This window comes from Abrus precatorius, unplaced genomic scaffold, assembly GCF_003935025.1.
Source record: "Abrus precatorius isolate BTA unplaced genomic scaffold, Abrus_2018 Scaffold7, whole genome shotgun sequence".
Lineage (NCBI taxonomy): Eukaryota > Viridiplantae > Streptophyta > Magnoliopsida > Fabales > Fabaceae > Abrus > Abrus precatorius.
Window position 1 is genome coordinate 34,915,772 of NW_020874417.1, and position 19,955 is coordinate 34,935,726.

At 31.8% G+C, this 19,955-nt stretch overlaps 3 protein-coding genes across 4 annotated transcripts; 2 read left to right on the forward strand and 1 right to left on the reverse strand.

Moving 5' to 3' along the window:
• The first annotated feature begins 869 nt into the window (after positions 1-869).
• On the forward strand, positions 870-4,080 carry LOC113873579 (UPF0481 protein At3g47200-like). Of its 2 annotated transcripts, none has more exons than XM_027511751.1 (2): positions 870-975; positions 2,280-4,080. In XM_027511751.1, exon 2 carries the CDS (start codon positions 2,348-2,350, stop codon positions 3,773-3,775), a length of 1,428 nt encoding a protein of 475 aa, XP_027367552.1. In that variant the 5' UTR covers positions 870-975; positions 2,280-2,347; the 3' UTR covers positions 3,776-4,080. The 2 variants fall into 2 exon arrangements, with proteins under 2 accessions (XP_027367552.1, XP_027367553.1); XM_027511752.1 differs by having other exon boundaries at positions 875-964; positions 2,280-3,784.
• A 1,310-nt stretch (positions 4,081-5,390) lies between these two features.
• LOC113871878 (probable S-adenosylmethionine-dependent methyltransferase At5g37990) lies at positions 5,391-7,117 on the forward strand. The gene is made up of 3 exons (XM_027508971.1): positions 5,391-5,462; positions 5,974-6,639; positions 6,761-7,117. Exons 1-3 carry the CDS (start codon positions 5,391-5,393, stop codon positions 7,115-7,117), a joined length of 1,095 nt encoding a protein of 364 aa, XP_027364772.1.
• A 982-nt stretch (positions 7,118-8,099) lies between these two features.
• On the reverse strand, positions 8,100-16,572 carry LOC113871177 (vacuolar-sorting protein BRO1). Its single transcript, XM_027508072.1, has 8 exons — positions 15,599-16,572; positions 14,508-15,458; positions 14,321-14,410; positions 11,980-12,048; positions 10,018-10,158; positions 9,549-9,597; positions 9,153-9,256; positions 8,100-8,952 (listed from the first exon to the last, which is right to left on the reverse strand). Exons 1-8 carry the CDS (start codon positions 16,280-16,282, stop codon positions 8,431-8,433), a joined length of 2,610 nt encoding a protein of 869 aa, XP_027363873.1. The 5' UTR covers positions 16,283-16,572; the 3' UTR covers positions 8,100-8,430.
• Between the last annotated feature and the right edge of the window lie 3,383 nt (positions 16,573-19,955).

Below are 19,955 nucleotides of genomic sequence, written 5' to 3' on the forward strand. Positions count from 1 at the left end.
TGCGACAAAAAATTAATAGTCATAAATCAATTGTTTCTTAACTATTTTTTTTTAAATCATCATTCTTATCTATTCAATTCAATTTCTAATATTTATACTTCACCAATACTTACTACAAGTAATATATTAGATAATACATTTATAATATTTAGTAAAATAATATATATAAAGATATTAGATAACTAGGTAGTTAGTGATAAAAAATATTTTTTCATCAAATTTTTTATAATTTAAAAGATAAAATTTATAATTTTGACTTAAGTAATTTTTTTGTTTTAAATAAATTTTTTTATCAAATTCTTTTAAGTAAAATTTTTTACTTGAATAAATCTAAACTACAAATTATAATTTTTGTCAAAACTGCAAAAAATTTAAATTCTAATAAGTATGTTATTATTAAAATAATTTTAATGACATAAGATAGAGTAATTTTTTAATGACATTAATACTTTTTATAATCAATAAATAATTTGAAATAATTTTAAAATATTAAAAAATAAAAATAAAAAAACTAATATATTAAATTAATCTAAATTTTTTAACCAATAACATATTATATAATAAAAAAAATTTCAAGATAAATAGCACTAAGACAGCTGTCATCTATGTCTATGTTTTTTTTGTCAAGATGTCTTGTCCTCTTCGTTTGTTTGTTATATACATGCCACGCGTTTATTGGGTGAAGAAGCTGTGTTGTCTTTGCAGTCCCATCTGGTGGGTGCGGTTTAATGTGAACATGATCTGCACTCCATTTCATAGCAAGAAAAGTCTTCCATGCATTTTGGAACGTAGCAAATCATCCACACCAACTCCCCCGAAACTTGGGTCCTTGTTAATTGTTATATATAGTGTGCCAATTCATCATCAGCATATCATACCAGCATTTACCAGAGAAAGAGTGAGGACTGAAGACTTGAACATCATTCTTTCTTTCACACTGAAGCCGCAGGTGCAAGTCATAATGGTAAAATCCAGGTATATCATCCCTTTTGATATATATATATGGATAATGGCAGAGAATTGTGTAGCATTTGGTAGAAAAAACAGCAAAGGTGGGAAAACTCTCATTTAGTTCCAAATTCCATTACCTTTAATATGTAAAGGGCGCTCGTAATTCTATCTGACGTGTGAATATGTTGTCTCTGCTGGGCCGGACCGGAAGCTTCATTATTCCAAATATTCAATTTTTTCCTCCATTGCCAATAATTCGTTCATTCACTAATCTCAATTGTAATTTTGAACGGAGCGTCATGAAAAATATTTAGCCTTTAGACATTAAAATAATAATGAATTTTTATTTTACGAAAATTTTTTAGATTGATATAATTAAGAAAAATTTAAAGTGAATATTGCACATTTCTCTTATTTGAATTACACCCAAAAAAAAAAAAAAACACACCACGTATATATAGCATTATTTTTCTCTTATTTAATTTTTATTTAATAATAAATATATTATTCTTTTACGAGTTTACCTCTTTAATTAAAATGTTTTTCCTTCTTTTTTAACAAACTTATTTGATTTTTGACCTTATTAAGTCATTATTTTGGTCTAAATTAAAAGTTACATTGAAAGTCATGTAAAAATAAATATTTTAAAAATAAAATTCATACAAATTAATAGAAAAACAAAAAAAATTAATTTAAACTATTTGGTTCAATTGTGATATTATTATGTTTGGTTTAGATAAATTTTTTGCTTAAAAGTTGAACCAAATAGAAGTGTAAGTTCTTAGTTATATATTGACTTATTTTATCTTATTTTTCAGTTTAAATTTTATCTTTCATGGTCTAAATTAGAAGTAAATAGAATAACATGATATATTTAATTTATTATTTTGATGTGCATTAATTATAAAATGAGTAAGATTTACTAAACCATAAATATCCTTAATAGCACTCAACCTTCATCTTCTTAAATCTCTCCTATTTCCTTAAATTCTCCTATGTTGCACCCATCTTGGAGATGAGTCATCTTGGAGATGAGTTTCTTCCCACTAAATGACTTAGCCGTGAAGGCTCGTGTATTTATGTATCTTTTGCTTTCTTTTTTGGTGTGTACAGTCAAGAAAGGGAAATTAGGCTCGTGAATTAATAAGTTTAATTTACAGAGATTTAGAGAAATTAATAATAATAATTTGAGTGTTTTACGTAAATTTATTGTGAATTTTTCTCATTATTTAATTTTTGTTAGGTCTTGTAAATAAACTTATTTTAATTTCATTTTATTTTTAGGTCTTGCCTTCAATTTAATTACAACTTTTTTATTTGTGTTCTAGTTCTATACTAGACAAAGGTAGCATTAACAAACATATTTGAAACCCGGCAACAACTAAATCATTGAACAATGGTGGAGACGTCAGAAGCCATCGTGAATACAAGACTTGCCCAGCTAAAAGATGCACAACAAAGCTTTGATAAAGAAAATAAATTTCAAAGTCCCAGGATCCAAAGGGCACCTATGTTTTTGCGACAAAATGACAAGTGTGCTAAATATTTCTCCCCAAAGATGATCTCATTCGGTCCCATCCATCACGGCAGTCCAAGCCTTAAGCAAGGAGAGCGTTACAAGCTTCTATGGACATCAAAATTTGTTGCCGAATATAGTGAAAAAACGAATCAAGATAAAGACGTAGCAGCTAAACTTTTGCTGAAAAGGATAGAAGATAATATGGAAGAGTTGAAGACGTTGTTCACTGAGGATGCAATCAAAGATTACAAGGACAAGGACAGTGACCTGGCTTGGATTTTGTTTGTTGATGGATGTTCTTTGCTCCATTTCCTGGAAAATATTGACGAACACCGTCCGGAATCACTAAACCTTAAGTTTGACCAACTAATGTATATGTGGAGAGACACGGCGTTGTTGGAGAACCAACTTCCAAGAAGATTGCTTGAGATGCTAAGCAATAAGGACTTGGAATATTTAATGAGCAATTGCAATGACATGGGTGAAACCAAACAACGTGGAATGGTAACGATCTCAATTCAAAATCGTAAACCAATTCATTTACTCGATTCTCGTCGCTCAGTGTTCCTTTCAACCCTTAAGGAGTTTCCCACGGACAAATACAATGAGATGGAGAAGGAGATAGATACAATCCTAAACCAACAAAAAAATGATGCTGATGAATGCAATATTCAAATTGATACCTTTTCAGGTTGGCATACTTATAAGAACATACGAGATCTTAAAACAGCAGGGATTCGAGTGATGCCAATGGCAGATGAGTCAGACAATTATGCATGGAGATGGAATAACGTGTCTTTCACCTCTAAGAGGTTTAGCGGCGAATTGAGGCTCCCAGTGTTTGTGTTCAACGATGTCACGCCGTATGTGTTTTGGAACTTCATAGTTTACGAGTTATGTCCAGATGTTGGTTACAACTATGAATGTTGCTCATTCTTTTCCTTCATGGATTCATTGATTGACACTGCAGAGGATGTGAAGGAGCTTAGATTAGCAGGTGTGTTTCAAAACTTGCTTGGAACCGACGAAGACTTGGCCAAGCTATTTAATGAATTGGGAGATGATTTGGCAACTAAAATGTACTGCGACAAATTCTACACACATGCAGTGGCCTACAGCAAGAAATATATTTTGGTGAAGGAGCAAATTGAAAAGCATTACAGCAATAAATGGAAGACATGGTTGGCTGAATTTTACAATACTCATTTCAATACCCCTTGGGCCATGATTGCCTTTTTGGCTGCATTACTGGCATTACTTCTCACTTTTATCCAAACCTGGTTCGCCATATATCCCAAAAATTGAAAATATTGGAGTACTGTTTGCGTGTCTGTATATGTATGTATGAGTGTGTGTTTAATGTATAATAAATAAGGTCGCTCTATGACCGACACAGAATAATAATTTTTAGGGTTGGGATCCAAATTGCATAAACAACGTTCCTGCTTGGGATAACTTACGTGTCATTTTTCTATCATATGAAAATTTCCTGTTTAGATGTTCATGCGTGCAGTACTTTGCACGAGTATATTATTTGTAACTATAATTTGCTATGAGGTAAAGCTAATGAGTTTCTTGTTTTAATGATCAATTCTATCCTAATTTATCATTAATTGTGTAGCTATATTAGTGTTCTTTTTATTACCAATTTAATTTACCAAGACTTGATAGATAATAACGTAGAGCCTATGCAATAATTTGCTATGTCTTAAACTAGTTATGATTAACTTTCCTATTTTTCCAAACTGTTTAAATTTCATTTCCCATTAATCCTAAAACACAGGTGAATTATTCACAACTAATATGAAATTACTTGACAGAAAGATAACGCTTACTATTTATAAGCCCTGAATTTGGTTTTCGTTTTGGTTGTGTTTTGAATTTTGTTTTTCTAAGTCTTTTGACATGTGGGGTGGTGACAAGAGTAACCACATGAGACCTTATAGTTAATAGTTCTTACTCCCTAAATATCCCCCACTGATTGTACCCAGTAGCAACTTAACTTTCATATTTTTGTTTACAATAAAGTTTCATGTTTTTAAATGTCATGTACATTAAGTCTGTGGAGTGCTGTAATTATTCAGAAAAAGTGCACTTATGTCCTGTCAGATAATGTCTTAAAATAGAGGTACATACAGTAAAAATGTTAACTTTAAATATTAGTTTTAACGATGATATGTAAGTAGTTCGTTATTAATTGAATAAATTTAAGTAATAATAACAACAATAATAATAAATGAAAATCAAATTTGATTAGATAATGAATTAAAAGGAAATAAATAGTAATTTAACGTAAAAGCTTATAAAATATGTGTTGCAAAATTAAAAAAAAATAAATCAAATTTAATGTAGTTGATTTTATGGCCACTAATCGGTGCCTTGTGTTGTGAGTCATCTGTATTTTGACTCAGGAAACATCCTTACTAACTACGAAGCATTGGATTAGCCACTTAGCTGAAGAACGGACTTTAGCTTTCGAGGTCAATTAAACATTCTTAAATGCTCAAATTGCATAATAATTCCATCCGCCATTGCTAACTTAACGGAAACTTAATAGACATTTGAACGTCTAGGGCACAATTTCAAGGTATAGCACATGCAAGTTGCATGGATACGACCATGAATTCATATTCATTTTGCAGCAAACCAAATTATTTAGTCGCATAACTTAAGTATTTTCCATGAATTGATCTTATAGTTGAGTGATAAGTATTAGAATATTTGGTATCCATGTATATCCAATAATTAAGAACCAAAACTACACGGCATCTAAGAATGAGTACGGCGACAATTACTCATTCATGCATAATCCATCGGGGTCATATGGTATATATAAATATGAGATTTAGTCCATTTGTTTGTTGCATAACTAGAAACTCCATTTGGCTTATTGACGCTACAGAAGATATATAGTCAAGAGATGGAGGATGAATCGTATGCAATGAAAGGAGGAGATGGTCCTCACAGCTATGCTCTAAACTCTACCTTTCAGGTATAATGAATGTCTCTATTGGCTAGTATACTATAACACCTTGATTCCCGTTCATTATTAATTTATCTAGAAATACGTTTGAGAACGAGATTTGAAAAAAAAAAAAAAAATTAACTTGTGTGCTTAAATTCATATTAAGAAATTAATAATAAATAATATTTTATTAAAAATTGTAATATTAATAATTTTGACGCATTAAATTTTATAATATTTTATAATTTCTAGTATAAACTTATTATAAATAAATTCTTATTATATGTGATTATATACATGTTAATAAAATCATTAAAAAAATAGATAAAAGTATTTTTTAATAAATATATTTTAATTTAGTATTTTTAAAATTTTACAAATAAAATGATAAAATTAGTATACATTTAATGTCCTGCTCTTTTCTTTTCTTTTTATAAATATCGTATATTTTTAATTTTAAAAAAGTATTGCCTTGCACTTTCTTTTTTGGCTATGCATAAGTTGTATATATAGTTTGACAACGGCGCATTATTTACAGAGAAATACAATTGAAGCAAGTAAAAAGTTGATCCAAGAGGCAATAGCTGAAAATTTTAATCCCAGAGGCTATGCAGAACCTTCAAGGCCAATTTCTATTCGTGTGGCAGACTTGGGCTGTTCTACAGGACCAAATACATTTCTTGCAATGCAAACTATAGTAGATGCAATAGAGCTCCAATTCCAATCAAAGGGTGTAGCCGTTCAAAACCCAGAATTCCAAGTTTTCTTAAATGACCAAGTCTCAAATGACTTCAACACACTCTTCAAAAATCTTCCTCCAAACAGAAAGTATTTTGCAGCTGGTGTGCCAGGCTCTTTCCGTGGACGCTTGTTTCCAAGGGAAACGCTTCATTTGGTCCATTCTTCTTCAGCTCTAAATTGGTTATCTAAGGTGCCAGCAGATATTACAGACATAGCTTCTAGTGCTTGGAATAAGGGGAGGATTCATCATACAAATGCTCCCAAGGAAGTTGCTCATGCCTATGAAACCCAGTATAAAATGGACTTGGAAAATTTCCTCCATGCCAGAGCACAAGAACTTGTGGACAATGGACTAATGCTACTTGAAATTCCTGTAGCATCTGACGTAGTTCTTGATTCAGATGCAGACCCTGGTAAAGTTTTTGAACTTATTGGATCTTGCCTGGTGGACATGATCAAAGGGGTAAGAAACCATTTGCAGTATCTTAGCTAAAAAAGCCCTGAATGAAATCTGTTAATGAATAAATTTACTTTTTTTCTAAAGAATTTAGGCTCACTAAAACGAGGGATGCACTTTAATGTAGGGACTGGTTGGTGAAGAAGAAGTGGATTCTTTCAATTTCCCTTTGTTTTACGCACCACTTAGGCTTGTGAAGGAAACTCTTGAAAGAAATGGCTGTTTCAGTATTGAGCGGATGGAAGTGTTGCATTTGAAAAGCATTTTCACAACCCCCAGTGTCCAAATATATATTTCGTTGTACAGAGCTATGCTTGAAGGGTTGATTGAGAAGCACTTCGGTGAAGGAATCGTTGACGAGCTTTTTAACCGCCTCGCCGAGAAAGTTAAGGAATTTCCAGATATCATGAATACAGAGAAGCTAAAACTAGCTGTGCTGTTTGTTCTTCTCAAGAGCAAGCCAAAAAGCAATGATAGCTACTAGTTTGGCCGCCAACATTTTAATGCACAAATCGGTGATTTTAATAAATTGAATGCAATATGTTGTTCCTTTCTAATGGGAATGAAATAATTTACTTCATATGTCTAACGTATAATAAACAACTTGTTGGAGTTACCTGATTAGATACCCAAAGTTATCTAAATCACAGCATATTTGTGAAGTATGTGATCGATCAAGTATAATGATAAGCGTTGCTATGAAAATTGGTCAGCAACTTCTAAAATTTATTAATCATTGTATGACCCTCAAATTGAACAAAAGTAAAATAAAAATTGTGACTCGAATTCTCTGCAATAACCGTGTCTTGTAGCATTTTTACACTTTTGCTTAAACGACAAATTTTCGCGATAAAATTCCGGTCCAAAATAGTGTCTTTTCTGGCCGCATACACTTACATCTAGTATGGTGGACATTTGGCATTAGTGTGGCAATATTCCTAGTCTGTTTATTTTATATACTCATTACTCGTTAGCTTTTATGGTCAAAATAGGTAGAGGACGTTTATGCAAATTGGAGTATGATAGGTAGTGGTATTTGATCATTAGCTTGTGTCCTTGCGGTAGAAACTTGCTGGAGTGCAGCAGTGTGTGTCGATGAGTATTTGCTGGTAGGTGTTGTTGAAGGATTAGTCGTTCAAGAAACCGGAAAAAGAATTAAGAAAATGGAAGCTTAATTTTGGATCTTTTTATTTTCAGCCATTGATTTCTCTTATAAAAAATGAAGCGATGATAATAAATCAAAATATTTTTTCTTGTGACATCTACACTGGAGAAGGGATCCGCACCAACCATTATCACAGATATCCCTACTTTCGGTTTCTTTGTCAAGGCAGATAGCGTTCCTGGTCGGTTAGCACACAGCACAGTTTACTTTGCCCCATGTAATCCTCATTTTCTTGTTCTATCCAAGTAATTTCTTTCGTCCAGTACCAGAATCCGAAAATGAGTTTCACACGACTCATCCAGTGGGAAAATTTAATTCTGAAAATTAATATCATACTACCGATGACACACACACACACACTGGTAATGCTTTATATTTCGTCTTAATGACAGTTTTATAGATGGGACAATCCCACTAGTAAAGTGTAAGTCAAACAAACTATACATATGACATTGTTGTATAAGCTAAACTATTCACAATCCAATGATGATGCAAACCAACTCAAAAAGATAATTAAGATTTTCACGCTATGCAAAGGCTTTTAAGATTTAGGACTAATCTCATTTATTTGAGAGAGAATTAACATCAGAAAGAATACTAAATTTATCCTGCAGGATGTTTGGATGAAAACACTATTGCTGCTTATAGTAGCCACTTTGGTGAGGCGGAGGATATGGTGATGGAATGGTATAAGGTGGTCGAGGAACAGAACCAGGTTGCTGTGCTTGTGCATTGTAGTATGGACCACGCCATCCAGGATATGCTGGTTGGCCATACTCATGGTTTGGCGGTGGCTGCTGATGGACCTGAGGGGGTGGGTATGGGGCAGCTGTTGATGGTGGAATGTGGTATGGAGGTGGAGGCTGATGGTGCCCAGGACCATATGGGGCAGGTGGGTGTACATAGGGAGGAACTGGTGGTTGCTCAGCTGGCTGGTAATAAGGTGTTTGGGGACGAGGATCTGTTTGTGAAGTGGATCTTTGATTTTGGTTTCCCACTGAAGGATAGTTGCTGTTAAAAGCACCTGCGTTTTTGTTATCCTGGAAACTCAGACCAGCCACTTGTCTTTGAACATCTTCAATCATTTCCCTGCACTGGATATTCCTTGTCATGACAAAGTCATTGCTCTGCTGCTTTACATTCGTGATTGCATCCTATTAAACAAAGAAATTGTGTTATTGCATAACAAATATTTATTTTAAACAGTATTGTGCAACCGAAATCAAATAATACTGAGAACGATTTAAATTAACAAAGATGATAACATGTTTAGCTTTGGGAAAAGAGCAATTAATAAATCGGTTAAGTTCATGCAGAATAGAATTCAAACCAGACATAGTTGATAAGTTCATACCTGTAGAGTAACATAGAATTTTAACCCTTCATTAATGTTGTCCTTTATTTCTCGAAATTTTGCTATGGCAGCTTCAATCTGCTTGTAGGCTTTTTCCCGTGAAGCTGGAGTAATTACAAGAAACCATCAAAAGATTAACTGTGTTACAGGAAGGGTGTAATTAAAAAAAAAATGGAGCATTCTGTACGAAATGAATAGACCATCTGAAAATCAAAAATTGAAATTTTATGTCCATTCATATAACAACTGAGGAAATTCTTTTGCTAGTTAATCATGAAATTTTATGTACATTATTAAATATAATCTGAAAAGTGACCAGCCTTGTCAACATGATGACAAACAGATAATGTATAAAAACAATAGATTCAATCTAGAAGACAACCAAACGGGACCTACCTTTGTAATCTTCAAGATTGAAGATAACAGAGAACTCATCATTTTGAGCCTGTGAACAATGGCAAACAATTATCAGAATCCCGACATTCAAATTTCTCGTTTTCTCTAACATCTATTAGATGCAATCACCTAGAAAGGAAATCTTCTACCATCAACACTCAACCGAGGGATGTCCCTCATACCCTTGCTTCTACAGTGAAAAGGCATAATGGCATATAATCTGTCACTTTTGCCTTCAGAGGCAAGAGTCCACTCTCAAGAAGCATGAAATATATAAAAAGTAGTGTGTATTTGCTGCTAAAATAGCTACTTAGGCATTAATTAAAGGTGGTAATCAACAACCTAAAGAGTATAGTCCCATGTGAATAGCCACTGGGAAAACATAGTCCCAAAATGAAAAAAAAGGTTGGGAACATTTCTTTTCTTATATGCATTAGTTCTACTTCAATAGGTGCACAGAGATAAGTACCTGGATCTGCAGCAATAATTGCTCTTGAGCCTCAATATTTTGAGCTATTTCTTCACAAATATGGTCATATTTTGCTATTTCCTTCTTGAAAAGATCATCATAAGAACCAGTGGATGTCATCAACTTTGGTAATATATCATCCTGAAGATATTTATACAAATATAAGCCAAAAATAATATTTGTGTGTAATAGTTTCATGAATGGAAAACTGCATAAGAAGCAAACAAACTCCCACCAATTCTTTGCATCCACAACATTAGAAACCTAAATGAAGAAAACAAAATCCAAACTACCAATTCATCTACCACAAGTTAACAGAAAAGCAAATTTCAACAGAAAAGTGCCATATACTTTTTGTTTATCACTCTTAATTACAGATTTACAGCTCAGCACTTTTTTTACATCACTTGGAGGGGAATCACACTTCATTCATTAAATATAAAAACTCCATATTTGAATTACCTAGTATAAGAAGAAAGGAGTTAATGAATGATGAATCCAGTAGGCAAGAATAAAAGTGAAAATACTCTCTTTACACTTGCCAGCTATGATGCACAAAAACATGATAAAACTGGTGGTGTATTTGATTATCAGTTTCATATGCATATCTGAAATTCATATGTGGCAGAGTGGGGAAGGTGCTGGGCGAGAGCATGAGAGGGAAGACAACAAGGACATGTGGAAGGAAGGAAAGGCAGAGAAGAGAGAATACAAGGGACTTAAGTTGGAGTGATACAAGTGGATGAATTTTATATTTCTTATACATATAAATTTTATTTAACCAAATGCATGCCCACATCTTTTTTTTTTAATAGCATATTTCTGTATCAAATACTCATCATACATAGCTTGGGAGGCATGAGCTTAAAATCATAAATGTATCCAATTCTCTAACAGGCACAGAACAATTATATGCTTTACTTAATATATTTTCCTTCTACACTCATTGCTTGAATATATGTTACTACCATTAAATACCATATTGCTCCCCAATATCATTAAAAAAACACACCACCCATAAAATAATGCCTCTTCTCAGACAGAACTAAACTCCAAACAAATGTAGGGTTTAATAACAGGTCGTCATGCTGTCCATATACCTTAACAATCAGAAAAAAAAAATCCCACTCCTTTTTTGTTTAAATTTTAACATTCTTTGCATCTTTACTCCGTGCATACAAGGTTATATACTTCAAATGATCACCAATGAATAAAATACATACACAAAAGCAAAAGGCACATGAAGTTATAAAATTTTAAATATGGCTTGCAATGATGAAAATAACAAGTCACCCATCAATAATAATAACTATAATCAGCCTTGCGTAACACAGGATTAGGATATAATAGGATTGGAGCAACACATGAAGTTGCAACAAAAATATAAACGTGTACTAGACTAAAATCCCCAAAGGATCTATGTTGGTTTCTCTAACATCATGGATGTGTGTGGTTGCATTTGTGTAATCAAAATTTCAGTGGATAGAATAGGTTGAATTTAGCTAGTGAGTGATTCAACTTTAGAGAGAAAAGTAAGGAATCTCACTCAACCATTGATGAGAAAATCAAGCGCATGGATTTTAACAAGTATCTATGATTTGTTGTGCATGTGCATGTAATATCAACCATTGATTTTCTCATCAAAGGTTGAGGTTCGTTGCTTTTCACTCTAAATTGAGTGACTTTTGGGTGTAGCAAGTGTAATTACTTATTACCCCAAGAACATACTGGACAAAAAGACATTTATTGCTGAATTCAGTAAGAGAGAAAAGCATGCATATTATGTGAGGCATTGAATGTGTAATATTACTTCAGTATCATTGAATGTCACCAGAAAATTAACATGTAGAACATAAATGAGGCATCTAATTTGCAGGAAAGGCAAAAACGTATTTCATGTCTTCAGATAAAAAGACAGAAATGCTTCTACAGGAAGAACTGAACAACCTAATTATGTGATACCTTTCTTTTCATCTCTTTAAGCATATCTTCAAGACCAGCCCTTTGAGCTCCTAGAGTTTCAAGTTGCCTCTGCATTAGTTAGCACCAAAATTTAAAAAGGATCATAAACACAGCCAATGAAATATTGTAGCCAATTTTGACATTACATACTATCTCAAACAATTAAAATATTTACTCCAAAATTCTAGATGTCCATTAAAATGTGTTCTCCTATTACTAGCTCTAATCAATAGTCAGTCAATTTCATATCTCCAAATTTGTCCTGGAATTTATAAATTTTGATAAGCTCTCCTAATTAAGAGTATATGGCTAAGAAGAAACTGATAGGAACTGAGTGTATTTAGGGAATTAACACAGAACCCTCAGGGAATACCCTGATAGTACAAACAGAGAATGAAATAACAGAAACAATACAAAATGGAACCTTTCCTATGGCAGCAGCCACACCCAATGACCTCCCAGATAAATCCTACCTTCTCTCCTCTGATCAAACTACCTTATATCCCTCCCTCGGCCCCCTCCTCCACGTCATTCAATTTGTTATTCTGTTAGAATCTTCCCTACCAGCCTCTTTGCCCATAATTCCCTTTTTACCCCTCCTTCTCTGGTATGTTTTTAGTAGAGGCCCAATTGGCCTAGACCGAACAGAAACCATTCAGTGCTCAGTTCATTTGTAAATTTTATAATCACTATATAGTGAGCAAATATGAAAGTTAGCTAGTTTGGATCATTACAAATGCTATAAGTTCAAAAAATATAAAATAAAAAACCTGCCAATATATTACAATCTATCATAAAGTCCCAATAAAAATTCAAAGAGGGATTTATGAATTGCAAACTCAAATATTTAATTTACAGCCTGCACCAAATATGTCTTTTGCACAATATATCGTGGAAATACCTACTAATATCTGTCAATGCAAAAAATATGTAATTCCATGCATAATATGTTTCACATGCTTGTGCTGATATTATGATGATTGCTAACCACAAGAACACACACAAAACACCTTAATTGGATCGTCACCACACTACTTTTGAAACATAATACTTCGAAATATACCAAAAACGAATTATGCTTCCCCAGATCTATATTTGGATATGAATTGTTGTCAATAACACACTGTAGCAGGACCCCATTGCAGAGCGCCTCCTGGGCACTATGGAATTCAAATAGCAATGTGGTTTTGTATAGAAGCCATTGCAGCTTCCACAGCAGGTGAAATCACAGCATTTTGCAGCTGGAGTGGCACAAGTATAATTGTAAGCAAAAACCCTAATTTGGCCTAGCAACAAAGCAGTCCAAGTCTTTTTAGGGGGTAATTTATTGATTTCCCCCCTTTTCATTGAATCAGAGGCTTCAAATGAAATCGCAATTTTCCCATATTCACATGCATGCAATCTCTCGTGAACACCCGCCCTTCTTTGACAAACAGTATTAACAATTTCCAGCCATGCCTGACCCCTACAGCAGTGCAGCCATGTACTGTACATTTTGTTCTGTATAGTCCACCATCCTTGACCTCTACAGGCTACTTTCCAGTCATCCCTGCTCTCTTTCTCTTTTTTTTTTATTTTTTTCATTTTGTTCTCTATTCTCTACCCCTATGATTTTATACTACTAATAACAAATATCTTTAATTTTGAATAAGATTTTACATCATATTTATATGTATAGTATATAAATAAATTATTTAACTTGTATCTAAAATTTCACTGTAACAGCCATCTTGCTATCCTGCTATAACAATTTCATGATCAACCGCTATGATTGATAACTATGATTATGACAATAAACAACAGCTATATAAACTATGGAATGGGATCTATGAAGCACAGACACATTTCTTGTTTGAAGTGTCACAGTGTTGGACATTTGTTTGATACATGTCAAACACTCCTCAGTGTTTAATTAAAAAATTATTTGTTAGCTCGGACACAAGAGCCAATACTTTCCATATGAAAAAATAAGTTTTTCATTTCTACTTTTGAAAAACTTAGCTTAAAAATATAATATAAAAATTAAAAAATGGTGCTTTTTTTTTTTTGTAAGGTTCATTATTATACAAAAATATAAAACTTAGTATTTTTGTTCGAGCAGGCAAATATGATATAATTTTATCTTGTTTTGAGATTTTTTTGTAAAGAGACCAAGTGCTTAAATGGTAAAATAATGTCCCTATTTTTTAAAATAAATTATTTTATATATATAACTGGTGTTCTATATTTTAGACGTTAGCCATGTTGGAATCCACTTCATAGGTATGGACTAAAGAAATGGTTATAGATTGTACTCCTTTAAATTCAAAACATAACAATAACAACATTAAGAACAACATACCAAGCTCTGCTTGAGAGACCCCACAATAGCATCTTCACTTTGATCAAAAGACATAATTGGCCTTGCCAAGCTTGGAAGTGCAGATTCAATCTGATAAAAGACAAAGAAGACTCAATAACTTGGTGATGTTTTCTTTCTGATCACATTGAGAAACAAATAAGTCATAACAAATAGCACAACAATTTACCGGACGGGCATCAAGGATCGACATGAGGGCTGAATGTTCTCTAACTGAGCGCTCAATCCTACCATCACTTTCAGCAGCTTGCTTCAAGTTACCCGCAAACCTGTTTAGCCTATCATGCAAATTCTTGGTCAACGTGGTTGACTGAGGCCTGGTCCATTTTGTGCCAAATTGGCTTCTAAATTGTGCATCTTCTCTTGATTCCTTATGCAGCAACTCCTCAGTCTGGACCAGCAATTCTTCATTCACCCTCCTTAGGTCTTTAAGTTGCTGCAACTCTGCTTCCAAACCAGTAGGTCCCCCACAGATTTGCACAGCCTCTACATCTTCTTTGAGATTTGCTGGTAGTGTGAAATTTCCTTCCAGAGCAAGAATAGAATCTGGCAGTTCCATTTCCTTGAGCTTAACTCGGGTTAGCTCGCTAGCTTGCTGTAACTTTTCAGCCTGTGTTCTTATAACATTGTCTACCATTTCAGTGTACCTGGAGAGGGCCTTTGCACTACTGTCAGGAACAATACTCGCAAACATCTTCTCCTTGCTTGCATCCAGCACCTCATTCATCACCATAGACTTCACCATAGAAAATGCTGGAAGAGGCGGCAAGGAACTTGGAGAAGGAACTCTCATGAGGTAAACTCTATCATTCTCCTTGACAGCCCTTTCCAGGTTCCGGTTAATATTGGCCTCCAACTTGCCAATCGCATCTAAAATTTGCGCTGCAGCACCCTTCGAGTTTTTCTTCGCCTCACTCAGCACATTAACAGCACTCCTCAGTCTTGCAATTTCCTCCGCTATTTCCTCTTTTTCATGTAGCTCCAATCCATACCTATAACAAGCTTCTGCATAGAACAGTGCCGCCTTCAACTGCACATGAACTACCCATGACTTATCAAAATGCTGGCTCAAAGGCGCAACATTCAGCGCAGCTGAAGCTTCCTCATAAAATATCCCAACCTACAGCATCTCAATTGCAACAAACGCAAGTCAAAATAAGAAAAACAGATCAGTGATCAAAGTTGCCAAACAATTTGCACAAAATAATGCGTCATATTCACAATTCATAATGAAAATTAATAAACAAATTAGCACCGGACCTGCCTAGAGATCTTGGCACAGACACCAGGAGTGCTCCCTTTGGCAATGGTGTTCTCAAAGACGCACTCCTGAGCCTGAGCGAGCATCAGCTTCTCGAGCATTCCGGCACATTCGAAGGACAAATCGACGGTGGCGGAATTCCCGATGGAGGCCTTCATGGAGGCAGTATCACGGAGGAAGGCGAAGGAGCCAGCGGCAGCGATGAAGGCGTGCGAGGCCTGGCGGCGGCCGTCGACAGTGTTACGATCGTAGGAAAGGCCTATCTGGCTGTAAACGGCGCCCAAATTGAAGATAACAGAGGCCTTCTCGAGGTGGATGTTCTGCTGAGAGGCCTTTTGTTTAGGCTTGAAGGCATCGAACCAGACGAAGGTGAGGGTGTTGACATGATCGGGATCGGAGGAGATAGGGAAGCGAGTTTCGACGAGGCATAGGGATTTGAAGTAGGTTTGGAGAAGGTCGCGGCGCGAAGGGAGCGATGGATCGGAGTGGCGTTCGAGGTCGGTGCGGAGTTGCTTGAGGGTTTGGAGATCGTCTTCGAGGTTCTGTGCCTCACGCTCGGAGTAGTTGAAGGCCACGTAGTTGCGGAGAGGGCGATAAAGATCTATGGAGTTAGTCTTCTTCTCGAAGATTGCGAGCATGATGTTCGTGGTGGCCGCGGCGGAGGACGACGGCGACGCGGCCATGGCTACAGAAGATTCTGGAAACTTAATTACACAATGGATAATCAGACTCCTCCTTCTATTTGCTTTGCTTAAACTACCTGAGGAATGTGTCAATGCTAATGTGAATCGTTGCCTTCGGTTTGCATACAGACACAGGATGGGTGGACGGATGAGTGTCGCGGAGTCTGAGACCAATCAAATACGATGCCCCATCAAAGGGTTTTGAGTCTCCTCCATATACAGTAAAATAAAATATGAAATGGCGTTCCTTTCAAAGTTAACTGAATGAGGTTTGAATGTATCTTAACATTTAAGAGACGAATTGGTTTAGATTTTTATATTCATTTAATACTTTTTAAAATTATATAAAAATCTATTAAAATTTATTAATATTCATTTTTTTAAAATTATATAAAAATCTATTAAAAATTCAGTTTGAATACTATTAAATTATTTAAGTGATATAAAATTCTAATTAAATATTAATAGACTTTTTGAATTTTAATAGTTTAATTTTTTAAATTTATAATTATTAATATATATTGATCATTGATGTAAATTATTTTTTATATTATAATAAAAGAATTATTTTAAAATAAAATATATTTAAAATTATATAATTTTATTAAATCTTTAATATATTATTTATAACTATAGATTTAAATTAAAATAAATTTAAAAAACATTGTTTAAAATAATTTTAATATATATAATTATTTATCAAAATATAAAATTTTATTCTTTAATTATTAAATTATATTTATATTAATTATACAGTAAAATCCTTGTGCATTAGGCATGCTAGTTTATTTTATAATTTTATGTAAAAAATAAGAGTTATCTAGTATACATCTATTGTTGAAATTGCACAAGAATAAGTCATAATAACAAGGATTTTATTTTTTAACAATAATTACTAAATTAACTTTTATTTATAATTTATGTGTTAATTCTTGAACAATAATGCTTGAACTCAAAACTACTAATTACCTTAAAACAACTATATATCAATTGATTTATATACTTATTTGCAGTAAAGAAGAATAAATTAAAGAGATTTCAAATTTTTAAATAAATTATAAATTAATTAAATTATATATATATATAATGCTAATGAAAAACTTATACAATATAATTAAAAGAGAAATAAAGTTATTTTTATCAATTTCTGCATATAAATTACAAGTATGTACTAATTTTTGAAACTGGAATGTCTTAGAAGTATTTTTAAATAATTTTAAGAATTAGTTTTTATCAAGTAATTTTTTTATATTATATATTTTCTTGATTGTTTATTAAAAAATATTTTAATTTAATGTTATTTATGTAGTGAAAAAAATGTTATTATAATTAATATCAATATATAATTTTTGAAAAGTTGTAGATCGTGGTAATGAATTTATAATTAGTAAAAAAAAATAAGTGATTGGAATATAAATTTATATAAGTTAATTTTTTACTATGTTATTTATTAAATTCAACTAAATCTATCAATTATTAGAAGTAATGTGTAGGGATGAGAAAAAAATTTCAAATTTAATAGTTCAAACCATAACCTAATCAAACTGGATTTAAAAATCTAAATTTTTAATAAAAAGAGATGTCCAATTCATGATAAAAAAAGAATTTAGATATTTTTTTTAATCTAATTCATCAAAACTGAATTTATTTTATAAAAATTGATTTTTTCTTTTTTTTAAATTTAATTTAACAGACAATGACATGACGAAAATACAAAGGTAACACGACAAATGCTTTTTTTCTAGGAGCAATATTCTGACTCATTTGCAAATCCATTTGAAAAAAATTGTAGATAAATAGGAAGTGGTAAAACATAATTATTTCTGCTAAAAGCCTAAACTTTGTTTTCATGATTTGCTACCTAATTTTTCGTGCATTCCATAATTATTATTAAATATATAAACTCTAAGTAGCTAGTGTTGTTAATTTAAATTTAAGCGATAAGTTTATTATAATATTTTTTGTATATTTTTATTTTATTTTTAAAAAACATTATTAAATTTAGTATTTCTATTAGCTAAAAAAAAAAAACCAATTCAGCAGGGACTACTGCCACAATAAGTAAGTAGTTTTTGTTTTAGATAACCTTTTAAAGTTGTGTTTGATATTAAAACGAATAAATTAAGTTACTTTTTTTAAAAAGTATTATTAACCAAAATCAAATTTATAAATTTAAAATGTTATAAAATCAAGCTAAATGTTCAACCAAACAAATTATAAAATATCACAAAACGAATATTGATAGGTAACATCTACAATTAAGAGATCTTTGAAAGAAGTTATAACAATATATGCAAATTGTAAATACATCAATCTCTAATTGCATATATTTTACTAATAAAATTTAAAATATAATTATTATATTAAAAATATTAAAATATAACAAATATTATTAAATTAATTATTACTATTTTTTATATTTATTTTTATTTTTAAATTTTTAAAATATGAAAACATAATAATTTTATCATCATTTATATTCTTAATTTTTATTTTTATAGATTTTAATTTAAATTTTTATCATTCATTCTGTTTATTAAAAATAAGTTAAAAACAATAATAAATATATTATAAATTTTTATAAAATATAATATAATTAATAAATATTGCTAAAATTTTCTTAAAACTCATTAATTTAATGTAACAGTATGTACAACTAAATTTATTAAATAAAATAATTTAAAATTTAATATGTATAATAAGTTTGTGTGATATATAGATGATAAAAAGTAGAATATATGTAAATATTTATTATTTTAATATAATATAAAAATAAGAATAATTATATTATTAATAGATAAAAATATATATAAATAATTTTTTATTAGTTATTATAAAATTTAAATATTTTAAATATAATAATTTAATAATAATATAAAAAATATTTATAGTATATTTTATTAGATTTAAAACCGGTTTTAAACTAAATTTAAATTTTAAAACCAACTTTAAACCGATTTTGAAAAAATTAAAATGGATTGGTTCAAATCCAATCCATATAATTAAATTTTAAATGGATTTAGATTTGTTTTTTGAAAATTCAATCCATGCACACTCCTAGTAATGTGACATTTTTCATATCAAATATAAATTTTAAAATTTATCTAAAATACAATAAGATGCATAAATATAATCTTTCTAAGTTAGAAGATGCTACACTTTCTTTAAAACAAGCATGCAACGGGAGTAGTAAAGTTTCACCTCCAAACTACACTTAAGGAAGTGATGAGAACATAGGATTTAAATCCATGTTCATAAATTTTATCTATTATCGTATACATTTCATTAGTCAAATCATAGTCATAACACATTATTCATTGTAGCAATAACTAAGAGATTACCGTTTAAAACAATAAAACTCATGATAATATGATCCTTTTCAGTCATTTCTATTGCTTTTACCCTTACTTTTAATATCATTTTTCACTTGCTTGATTTGTAATTTGTCGAAACCCATATAGTGAACGCATGTTTTCTCAATCTTACTAGATAAATAGATTGACATGAATTAGTTACTTTACCCCATTTAAAAATTCTCATATCATAGCTAATGTTATGAGAACCCCTTCTTGCTTCTTTGGGCACTCTCATCATCCTTGAACTCTCATTCTCAAAATTATATGATATAATATATGACCTAAAATAAAGACTCTCTTTTATAAGTAAGGAAAAC